General features: G+C 39.9%; 1 protein-coding gene across 2 annotated transcripts in view; it reads right to left on the bottom strand.

Annotated features, from left to right (window-relative positions):
* GLRA2 (glycine receptor, alpha 2) overlaps positions 1-12,555 on the bottom strand; it is a 133,987-nt gene that overhangs the window by 85,207 nt on the left and 36,225 nt on the right. For both annotated transcript variants that reach the window (XM_010581542.1, XM_010581543.1), the window contains exons 5-6: positions 2,792-2,874; positions 1,381-1,518 (exon numbers count right to left, since the gene is read on the bottom strand). In XM_010581542.1, the coding sequence (XP_010579844.1) occupies positions 1,381-1,518; positions 2,792-2,874 (221 nt within the window). The remainder of the gene's footprint in view (positions 1-1,380; positions 1,519-2,791; positions 2,875-12,555) is intronic.

Genomic DNA, 12,555 nt, shown 5'->3' on the forward strand with positions numbered 1-12,555 from the left:
AAGTTCTCTTTGGCTTGAATATTGCTTTTCAGTTCCCCTTGCCAGGCTACACACTTTTAATTTTTGGTAACTACACATTTATTTTATTTAACTACATGTAATGGGAGCTACTAACTGGCATTTTTATCCTTTGTGGGGAATCTTCCTGGGTGTACAAGGAAGTTATTGCCTATGCTCTTCCTCCTCTCTTACTTTCGGTGTTTGACCCTGCAAAGCTGTTATCTGACAGTAATTAGAAAAGCAGATGAACTCAGTTATTCAGAGTTCGAGTCATGTGGTAAGAAATAGCTAAACTTTGTATCAGCTAAATTACAAAAGGTAAGCTCTGTCTACTGGAATTTACTGTCAATTATCCCCTTTAAGTGTGAGAAAAGATGAGAAGTCACAGCAGTCCCCCTTTCCACAGGTTTTGGACTGTGGAATCACAAAGTTTTCCTTCCTTGGCATTTTGGGCCCCAAAATGAGAAGGTACATTTATAAAAATTAAAAACAATAATTTTCTTTTCATAAGAAATTAATGTGACTTTATTTTTGGCAGAGGCAGAACCTCTCACGTTGTGTTATTTCACAGACTGAAACAAATGTATTTGATGCAACCAGATTGGCTCTTACGCTGAAATGATGAAAAAGCTATTTTAGATGAGAGGGATTATATCTAATCCCAGCAAACACCCAGCAAACTGTTCTGTAAATGCTGTACCTATTAAATAAAACTTAAAGCAGCTAAATAAAAATTTTAAGAGTTCTCTGTGCTCTGTAAAGCTACAGTTAGAAAACACAGAATTTGAAACTTTAAAATAGCAAATACAAGAAAAAACATTAGAATATTAAACAAACATTTAATTTCCCAACATTTCATGTCTGTCCACTATTCAGATCAGCAATTAAAGCACTGTCTTTTCAAATACTACATCTCATAAATTAGACCACACATAAAAGCTAGTGAAAATTTTATATTTTTCCTCATTGGCAATTTGATATGCTGGAGAAATAAATCAAGCTCAGAAAATCAGTATTTTAAAAGTGATGAATCAATATTTTAGAAAAGATACAGTTTGTTTAAAAAGTTTCATTTTAAGGAAATCAAAACAACTAGATTTTTTTATCAGTTTTTTTACATTTTATATTCCTTAATGATTTTAAGAATATTAGAATATGTATATTAGAATATCTTTAATGAAATTAAGGGAAATTTTGAAATCTTTCAAGCAAACAAAAATAAAAGGGAGAAAATTTCATTTTTTCAGATTTAAAAATAAGTGTGGCTGAATGAAATTTTAATTTCAAAAAGTTTTTTTCATTTTACCCATCTTTTCCCTTTACGAATTGACAACAGACACCATTAGAGCAATTAATAGAAAAAAATAGAATGATGCTCACCAGTGTTGTAATGTTTTGTGCAATAACCAAGTTCTTTATCTTCTTTCAGAATAAACTGTGGCAAGGTTAAACCCTCTGCAACTTGCACAGGTCCATCACTTAGCCACTCAAATATCAGATCATTCATAGTGTAGCCAACTGCAATAAAGAAATCAGAGTTTGTTAGATGGTAGCTGGCTGGAAAACATCAAAAGCAAATATTATTATGTCTGAGAAGCATGTCTTTTATTGCAATACGTCTTATCTCAGTTATATTTTTAAACTGTCTGATTAACAACAGCACTATTGCTGTTAGTTACCAGTTACTGCACTATTGCTGTGTTAAGAGCAATGAGTAACACAGTTATGTTCTGAAATACTGCCCTGGTATGCCACTAAAAAATAATTTTGATGGCTGATCAAAGATACTGTTTACAACTGAAATGACATTTCTCTGTGTCTATGTATCAGCCTGCATTTTGCTTTATTTTCATCATTCTTTGATGACAGAGTTGGCGTGCACCAACAAAACAAGGATTTCTAGACTGCAGAATGCTGGGCCCTTACTGAAAGAAAACAGTGGCTTTTATAAACCTGTGAACCTATGCTGAGACGTGTGGAGGGGAAAGAGAGGTTTTGACTCACTGAAGTGTCTTTTTGACTGCAATGGCTACATCTTTATGGGTAAATGAAATAAGCTACGGCCATTCTCTGAGCACAAAGGCAGGTGGTAGCCTGCAGCTCATATGCATACAGCTAAACCCATTCTCCCCTCCCCACAAAATACCCAAGGTGGCCTGGTACCTACTGACTATTGGGAATGATCGCTGGCACATGCCATTTTCTGAGCCCCTCCTGGTTTAATCTGCCCTTTTTTTTTTTTTTTTTTGTCTGCTTGTAACCTGGTACAGGTCATAACGGTGCCACGGTGCGTGCTGGCAGCTATGCGGTACGGATGGGTATGTGCTGGTACCCAAGTCCATGCCTTGGCCATGTTTAGTTTACCAGCACAAGTATGCTAATAGGACCTCTGCTTCATCAGGTACGTTGCTTCCATTTTTCAAAAGACCACAGTATGTCTCGATCAGACATAGCTAATGCCCGGCTGTGTACTAATTGCTCTTACTTTCCTGAGATTTCATAATTTCTCCTGCCTAGCATCTCTGTGGTTATCTCTGGAAGTGATGCAGCCCTGCTGGGTGAGGTGATGTGCCCCAGGAGGGGGAAAGGGAGGGGAGCAGGAACAGCACAGAGATAGGGCACCTGCACAGTACAGCGATGGACAGTTAAAGCACTGTTCCTCAGTGATTTTCCCTTACAAAATAGGAACATTCAGTCTCACCACATAAATACGACAATGTAGATACTATCTAACCACCGAATGTTATAGTAAAATCTTGTTCTTTGATAGGTAAAGCAATTGGATACTCACAGCTCTCTAGCTGCATTGTACATGTTTGTACATCCATAGGAAAATTCTTCAAGTCCATGGGACAGGATAAGGTTAAAGTAAGCCTAAAATTGGAGGGGAGGAGGGACGGGACAACAACAAAAAAAAGAAGCTGTTGTTAGAAATCTACAGGTTTTATCCAAAGCCCCATATTTAGAGTTTAAAGGATCAAGAGCAAATCTTAGCACCTCAGAGGTTGGGCTCACTCTCACCTCTGAGCTTTTAAGGACATCTCAGCCTGTAAGCAAACCGAGTGCTTGCTGGATGCATTGGCTGAGCAGAACAGAGACAGAGAAGACAACATCAGGATAGCAAGAAATGCTCTCCACTAATGTACCAATGAATGTTTTATGTATAATACTGAACCCAATAATGCAAAAGCTGAAATGACTGATCATGGGACACACATTTTTAAGCTTTGTTTTGGAAAAGCAAAGGAAGGAAACAACCACGGGTTTTTTTCAAAAGAGAGTGCTTTTGTTGTGTATGAGGCCCATTTCCAACCCTTCATTCTTACTGCTTAGCCATTAAAAGAAAGAAAAAAACATCATACAGTAAAAGCTAGAATCACACAGCATTAAAAGATAAAGAGTGCGGATAGAAGAAAGTAAGCCTAAAGGAATATTATCATACAAACTAAATTCCTCTTTTAATTTTTCAGTTGTTATTGTCCCAGATAAAGCATAATTTTACTTGGATGGGAATTTTCTTAACATTTCTTTCTCTCTCTTTTTTTTTTTAGTTCATTTTACTTTTTCACATTTGATTGAAATCTGTTTCAAGACTTCTCCTCTGCTTTATTTCTTTTCTTTTTTTGTGTGTGGGGAGAAGAAACCATTTTTAACAAACTGAGATACCAGGATGACATAATTGCAAAAAAAGTAGCTGCTTTGAAAAACAGAAGAGTTGTTAAAATTTTGGTTTAAATCATATAAAAAGAGTACATTTCTATTTCAGATTACCTTCAGCACAAAACCCATTTTGACACAAAGAAAGCAAATAAATAAAAACCTCTGCGCCCATTTACCATCAAGGACGAGAACTAGATTGTCTGACTTGCAGGTACACTGAAACATTAACACAGTACAAAGAGAATATTTTTTTTAATTATGTCAGTGAACCCACGGGCCAGCTGCTAACCTTGAAAGTGTGTTGTCTCACAGACAAATGTGATCTCTATGGAGAAATAACTCACTAAGTTCTGTCTCCCATAGTGATTTTGTGCTTCTTACCACATACAACTGATTCAAGCTCTTTCAGTCTATTTCTTCACTATGTGAATTTTTGGGGATGCCCTGACTGGGCCTTCTATCCCTACTGCCCTGCCATCAAATCACTATGATGGGAAGATGATAGTTAGGTAACTGAGATCAAAATAGTCTCAGCCTGATCAAAAATCATATTCAACATCACTGCTTTTGCCTACTCCTGGCCTATCTAGAGAAAGTCACATTATTTTCCTCTTGACACAGTCTTCAGTGTACAAGATGATAATATCAGGAAATTAGAGATCGGTTGTCTGTGGCAGTGAAGTGCACTGAGATGAAGAAAAGCCCCCAGTAGTCCTCTCAACACCACCGTAGTAAATAAACTCCCATTTAACCTTTGGGAGCAAATAGCATAAGCATTAAAAAAAATTCGTCATCTAGAGAAAAAAGTGTATCTAGTAGACATATAAATGTCATTGAAAACCTGCCCTTTACTCATTTAAATATCTTAAGTGTGCTGCAAATGTTAACTAGTCTTGTTTTTACTAGGTAATTTCCTGCATTAAAGATTGAGCTAATTAAATTGCTAATCCCCAGTATTAACAAAAGACTGCTTCTGCCTTTTTTTCTGAAATGTTGCTATATCAAACTCTCTTCCTTCTTTTTAGTCATCTTCTAAATATGGCTTAGATGTTTTAAGTTCATCTCAAACATGCCTTTACGCAAATGCAGCCTTTCTAAACATGTCATTTATTTGTATTCATTGAAGTAGGCATAGCCTATCCACCCCTCAGATTTTACTGACTGTCAGGTGTGCGCTGCACACTGACTTTGTTTCCCTCCTTCTTCATCCCTTTCTACTCCCCCAAAGCCTCAAAGAATTTGGGGGTTTGATTACATACACGGGCAGGGGTTCTCTTTGTTAGTCTAATATCAAACCCATGAGAAAGCAAATACATCCAGTTGCAGCTTTCAAGCCTCACAGGGAAAAATTTATCTATCTCCACTGATACTAGGTAGATAAGCCAGTTGTTTTTTTTTCTGGAGGTAAGCTGACAAAATGCTCATTATGTAGGTTCACACAAAGGTTGACATCTCTTCTTTCTCTTCTTAACCAATGGTGTCTTTCAGGAAGACTAAATTATTCTCTCCTCACCCTGACAAATGGAAAATAATTTCTATTCACTGTATTGATGCGGCTAGCTCCAGGGATCATGCCCTTATAGCTTTACCTCTACTTGTTCATCTCAGCAGAGAAGCCATTCATAGTTAACATCTTTGCCTCTGTAATCCCTTTTACTAGGAGTAATGCAAGTGTTGAACCCAATGCTTATTGCCTGGTATCGTCAACACATCCACTGATTTTCAACAAGGTTACTATATGCTAAATGTTCAGCTGCTGGAGTCTGAAGTAGCTCCACTGAAGTCCATAGTGGTGGGTCAATTTATAGCAGTTGACTCTTTTTCAGTAAAAATATGATCCTGCAAGTGTTTCCACACCCAGGTGCCATGTGACTACTTGTATATTTACATTAATAAGGAAACAAGATCAGAAATGGAAAGTGTTAGGCAGATACAGCTACTCACTTTGCCTATAACAACAGTGTCATTGACGGAAAATGTTTTGGAAAAATCAATGTCTCATACTTGGCAAATTCAAGAAGGGCCCCTGGAGGTTTGGTGGGAAGTGCAGGTTTAACTGGCAATTACACTGATGAATACTTTAATCATTAATAAAACAGAATAAACTGCTACAGAACAACTATTCTATTTTTCAGGCACCCTGCCACCAAGGCATTTGAAGTGCATAAACAACAGACTTGGTGGCGTAGCACCATAAAACACGGACGGGAAGTGTTTTATGAACAATCTGTAAGGCTGAAAGGAGAAGCAGCTGCCCAAGGACTTGATTTTGCCTTCAGTTACCTGAGCACCCTTTACTGCCTGTCAGCCAGTAAGCCAGTAAGCGAGCTAGCTGTTACCAGCAGGCTCAGGTCGCACAGCTCGCTCAGGGAGAGCTCTGGCGTTGGGCACGTTATATTTTCCAGCTGAGCAGACAGGGCTCATGAGGGAGCAGGAGAGAGTCACGTCTCCAGCACCCCAGCACTTGAGGCACAGCGCCAGGGCCAGCCAGGCACCCCAGAGAAGAGGCAACGTTGCTTTCTTCTTTCCCTCCCTGCTCCCTCACCCATCCCACAGTCACGGAAGAATTAAGCCCTGCAATAGTGCAAATAGAGTATGAACAGACCAAGATGCAGGTTCAGAACCAGAAAACAAAGAACAAACAATTAGCCGACACTGTGACAAAAATAATAAAAAATAAATCGATAATATTGCTTAGCAACGCTGTGGCAGAGGCAGGGTTGTAACCCAAGCACTCCAGGGAAGCATTGCCTGTCTTCAACTTCAGACCCTCTTCCTGAGGATTCCCTCATACACTAACTAGGTAAGTCCTTCTGAGCAGCATCTGCTGATACTTTAAATGCCTTCAAAGTGCAGCGGGCACTGCTGGGATTTCTTCACTCAGCATTTCATTCAAACCCACCCTCTTTCATCCCCTAGTTTCACCAGAATGTCCGGACAAATAATTCAGACTTGGGCTGTGGGCCTGTCTCTCTTCCCACCCCAGCTCAACATCTTTCATTTCTGGTCACCCCAGAAACCCCCTTACGGCATCATTCAGAGGTCTGTATTTCCCACTTCTGCAGGCAGGAAGGCAAAAGTCCTGCAGGCTCTGGCCTCCTTTGTCACAGAAGCCAGAATAAGGCATCCCGTGGGAAGAAATAAATAGCCTGACAACATGTTATTAACGAGAAACCCTCATGCTGGTGATCTTTAACACATGAACACGTTGTTTTGCAACATCAGTGTTTTCTCCGGGTGGGAGCAGACATGCGCTCAGACGGGCCAGCAGCAGAGCTCAGCACAGGCACTACCGCTGCCCTAAACGGAGCTGCTGTAGCCGGCCATCATCCTCCGAGGAAAAGCCAGTGGAGGGGGTGACACACACGTGCAGCCGAGGGAGCTCAGAGGTATTTACATGCAGTGCAATCAAGTCCTGAGCTCAGCGGTGGGGCTGAGATACCGTGCTTCTTATTCATGCTTTGCCCACTCCTGCCCTTGTCCTGTCCTTTCTCTGGCCCTGAACATACGTTCCCCACCTTATCCTATGTCTGCTCATCTGCACTACATCTCTCCCAGAGCCCAGCCTCTTTCTTTTGCATCCTAGTCTGTCCTCATACCCTTTCCCCCTCCTTCTTCCGTTGCCCAGTTCCTACCAAAGCCCACCCCCATCTCTCTTCAGGCTATTAAGCCTTGAGGCCAATCTGCTCTTTGACACCTAATCCCTAAAACAGCACCATCGGAGGAGGGTAAGGTCTTTTAATAAAAAAAAAAAAAAATACTCACTAGGAGTTAGATATTTGTAAACAGATTATTCTCAAGATGATCTCCAATCTCATTCATTCTCTTAGGGGTTTTGAATGCTGATGCTCATCACCGTCATACCACTTCTCTGATAATCTCACAACGCTACAAAAATGCTTCAGAGTACTACACATATAGATGACTTGTGAATGTTCTGCAACACAAAACTGAAGTAAAGAACTGCGAGTATTGTATTAAACCCTCAGAGAATTGGGTTTACACATTATATAATCCAAGATTTTTTTTTATAAATTTAAGAGAATATCTAATTTTAACTGGGATTTGATGTATTGCTTAATCTGCAGCAACCATTAAACTGTATTCTAACCCACTTCTTTACAAGCATCTGTCACTCCTTAGCCTGATGTGTTGTGACTCACCCAAAACTTCTCTTGATCTCAGGGATAACTCTAGCCCTGGAGGAGGACACTGATCCCACAAGAGAAAGGCCCCATGGATCACAATACGAGGTATCTAACAATGGAATATCATTTTCATTAATTATCCTGCAAAAGTGGTGGTTTGTAAGTGGGCTACAGAACAACAGCCTCCTCATAGGGTTTTTTCTAATGATAAATAACTAGGGTCAGTCCTATCAAGTATAGAAATACTGTTGGGAATTTAAGTAGTCCTGGAAATAAGGGTACAAGTCCCTTCCATCTCCAAAAAAAGCATGATTATGTCCTTGCAAGCATGAAAAACAAAAAATGCCTCACCATGAGTAGGCATGGTATCGAAAATAACATTTTGTTTCTATTCTTATCACTTCATACTTTCACGCTACATCCATCTGCACCTCAGCTGTTGGTACAGGAGACTTCACAATCTAGGATTTTACGCTGCAAATACCGGAACACAAGTAGTACATGCATGGTCACTGCTGACACTGCCTATGTGCCATTTTTATGAAAAATCTTATACCTTGCGCAAAGCCCACAGTGTTGAGTTTAGTGAGACGTGGGATTTTTTTTTCAGTATTGCTCATTCTAAAGATGCTATCATAAATTGCAAGATTTCTGGTATTTTTCTGAAAGCTCCAAGCTGACTATAAAGGTAAATATATTTTTAGCGGTACATTTTTCTTTGGAAGATTAAGATCCTGATCCTTATAGCTGCTGAAATAACATTAAAATGTTACCTAAGCACAAGAAGACAAAGTTCCCCATTAAACTAGCAGGGGAGATGGAGTTGCACAGCAACCATGACAGCATTGCATGACACAGGAGCAAATGCCATTCAGGCTTGTGGCACTGAAGCAGGGAGGAGAATCTAAAATCTCCTTATATTCCTCCCAGCCCCCTCTCTTGGGTGATCTGTGCCTGAAAGAAGGGCACACATGCTGTTCATATATCAGAAGGCCAAAAAAAAAAAAATTCCCAGTGACATTCTTCTTTTAAAGGGCTTTTCATTTTGTAGTCCATCTCATTATTTTTTCAGGGACCTGACTCATCATTTTGAATGTCAATTCTGGTAATTTTCACAGTCTACAGGCTTTGTCCTGTTAAATGGAACAGTCAAACTGTCTGCTTTTTCCCTTATTTTTGAGGAGTCCTGGAATTCCTCTCTAATATTTGTCATGTTCTGCAGCTTCATTTCTGTCAGATGGGAATGGGCTGAAGTCGAGCTTAGAGGAGACGTGAAGCCTTCTCTGCTATGGCAAAATGCAAGATGTAGGCTGGAGTTTCACGTACTGCTGTTTATGAGCATGTTCTCGCTCCCTCCAGTGCTTTGCTTTGCTTCATGTACTGCTTAACAACACAGGAGCTGGCACAGAGTGGGGTGGTGGATTTCTCATTACAGGCATCCCACTTCTCATTGTAATGCAATCATTGTCTGTAGATACACAATGCCAGCACATGAGCTGCCAGCAAATGATTTTCCAATTATTGCTCAAGCAAATCTATGAAATTAAATTCAAGTATGACTTCATGTAACAGTTAAATTCTGTAACCACCTGTTTCCTTTCCATGAAGAACAGTATTTCATCTCTCCTTTCTCCTCTGTCATTTTCTATCTTAATTTTCCTGCAGTGTGTGTTTAGTATGGTGTTGCTTTCTCCCTGGCATGATGACATTTCTGTTCTAAGCCATATATTGCAATGCAATTGGCAAAAGACCTTCATCCCTGCGAGCATGTTCCAGGAAAACAGGCTTTTTTGTACCATTTAGAAAGGGCTCCTGCACCTACATCATTTTACACCTAACCTTTAACTGCTCCAGAGCAAGCTCAATGGGTAAGTGGGGTGATTGGTCACTAGCAATCAATGACAAGCATTGCCAGTACCCATAAAGAGAGCAAGTACACAGACATGTGTCTTGGCTATGCAACTATCCCATTGGCATAGACATCCAGAAGTAACCACCTGCCAATATTTTGTGATCCTGTCAGCCAAGAACAACTTTATGTGTACAAACTGGTCTCTAGCACCATTTCCCACTTTTTTACCTAGAACAAAGTCTTCCTTTTTATTTGAGACACAGGAATATAGGGCCATAGAAGTGACATCTTGGGCCATCAAATCTGGTCATCTGCAATTACACATAGTCATATCATCTAATCCCTTTCAAAAATTATCAAGGTTCATTTAATGATATCTAGTCCCCACCCCATTTCTGTTGGAATATTGTTGTAGGAATTCAAGGTGTATATGGCTGGAAACTTTATAACTGCCACTTTAAGCTTATTTATGACCAGTTCAGAGCCATTTGTTCTCCTGGCAGCATTGTCCTTCAGTCTAAGTAGCTCTTCTGTTGTGTTTGTATTTACCTCACCTCCAGTGCTCTTGTGTGTCAGCTGGAGACGTGCACGGCATTAGAGGAAGAAGTGAGGCAGTACATGCTCAGATATAATGCCCATATCCCTACTTTGCTTTAAATGCCTTATGAAGTGAAAAAGCAACTAATTTTGTGTCATTAAAATGTAAATTATTCCTTCCTTAAGCAGAATGATCAATGGGGTTTTGACAATAGCTGCGCTAGTTGCATAACAAAGTACCCGCATTAAGCGTTATTATTTATTTAGCAGGTTTTATTTGTTATGCAAAACAAGTACTTTAGATACAACAGAAAAATAAGAGTATTGGAAACCCAGGGCTAGCTCCTCAGTCTGAATTTGTAGACTGGGAGGGAATGAGAAAGAAGGGGGTGGGTGACGGGAGGGCACAGTTAATAGAGTGTTAGGAAACCATCCCAAAGGATGAGAAGAATCTCAGGCTGTTTAATTAAAAGACCCCAAAAAGAAGGGGAGTGGGGGTCGAATGAGAGGCAGGAGTAAGGGCAAGAAGGAAAGAAAAAGGATGGGTGAAAAGTGGGCAGCTAATGATAATCCAAGGACATTGGGTTCAGCCATAATGAGAACTGCTGTTTGTCCCACAAAAGGCTGCAATTTTTTGCCTCTGAAACCATTGTTATTATTGTAATCATGTCCATGGGAAGACAAATTTGTCAAATTCACTGGCTTCACATATCATGCAGCCACAATTTGGGAAGTCGCCGTGTCCCAGTAACATTGTGCAGTTTAATAAAGTTTAGTGATTCTAGCACTATTTATGTAACGTCTACAAGGCTTCTGCCTACGATACATAATAGCTGTGAAACCTCAAACTTCTTTAGATATATGCTCTATTTCATTTAGCATCTCTGCATTGATTATTCTTCAATGGTTCAGTTTGTTTTAAATGTGCAAAATTTACTTTGAGGTATATGAAGACATTTTATGCTTTTGGAAAATCAGGGCAGTGAGCATGGGACAATGCGCAGTTTTGCCAACGGGAGAACTAAATAATTTTCTGTGAAAATGTTCCTATGTTGATTGAGATTAACTTCCAAGGCAAAATCACTACCTTGTCAATATCAGTATTATTCTGATAGGAGCTGAGGTGGTAAATGTGATTGTGTGAGGTCAGAGACAGGGGTTCCTACATAGTAAACAGCCACGTCAATCATGATAACAGTGTCTCTGCTTCCCGCTCTGCTAATCTGTCACATGGAAAGACAATGCTGCTAGTAAAGTCCAAATCCTCTTAAATCCCAACATTAGATTGTAAAATAAAATTGAAGTCATCAAATTAAAGCACAGGATGCACACAGAGCTGTATAACATATCATTTCCTACCACTCTGTTAGGCTAGACTGTGCCGTGCCATGGATGATTTACATGCAACGATCTCATCAGGTGTAAATGGAGCTTCATTATCGTATAGTTCATAAGGTCTGTACCCCAAAAGTGTTTTAGAAAATCCATGCCTGACTTTACTGTAGCATGGCAACACATCCTCTAGTAGCCATGCAAAAAATCTAAGAGCTGGTCTTATTTAAAAACAAAATATTTCAGAAGGATAGCGGACTTTTTGCCCTATGAATAGTCTATTGCAGAGGGACTAGCAATGTTACCTACGTATTTCCTTAATCTGCTTTGTATTTCTTTCCCATAGGGCGAAGAACACAAGTACAGAGGAGGCTACAAGACCCAGAAGTTTCACACAGAAAAGCTGAATTATAAAAGTGCTATAGATTACTTTTGATGATTTATTTGGGGGTTGTGGCAGTCGTAACCTGTAATATAACCCAAAATGGGGGGGAGGGAGGGGGGGCAGTCAGCTCGGTGCTCTGTCACTTATCACTATGGCCACCCTAGGAAGAGTTGATTCTGGAAACTCCTGAGTAAGGCAGCTGGCACGGGAGACAGCATTGCAAATAAATGTGCTGTTTTCACAGATCCTTCTCTTCAGTTGCATAAGCAGGCGAGGGCTTTTGGATGTGCCAACTCATCCTGTCAGCTACTTGTTGCCGAATGGAGAGGCTAGTAATCACCTCCAAACAGCTGCACAAATAGAGAGCAATCTAATAGCTTGAATTTTCTCTGTTTCGTGGTAACCTAACAGCACAGTACTGCTCTCTAGTAGACACTCTACCTTTGTCCATAATAACATTTAACAATTAAATCTAGGTCAAGAGTTGAAATCACGAAGAACTAATTGTCTATGTAACTGTCACATTTCTTGCACTGTGAAGATAAACAAAGACAGAAAAACAGATATTTTGAAAGACTTGAGGAAATTCTTCCTAGGTATTTCATTGCTCTTTGAACAGGAATAGCAAAAAGGGGGGGGGG

The sequence above is a fragment of the Haliaeetus leucocephalus genome, unplaced genomic scaffold, assembly GCF_000737465.1.
Source record: "Haliaeetus leucocephalus isolate CR32 unplaced genomic scaffold, Haliaeetus_leucocephalus-4.0 Scaffold795, whole genome shotgun sequence".
Taxonomy (NCBI): Eukaryota; Metazoa; Chordata; class Aves; order Accipitriformes; family Accipitridae; genus Haliaeetus; species Haliaeetus leucocephalus.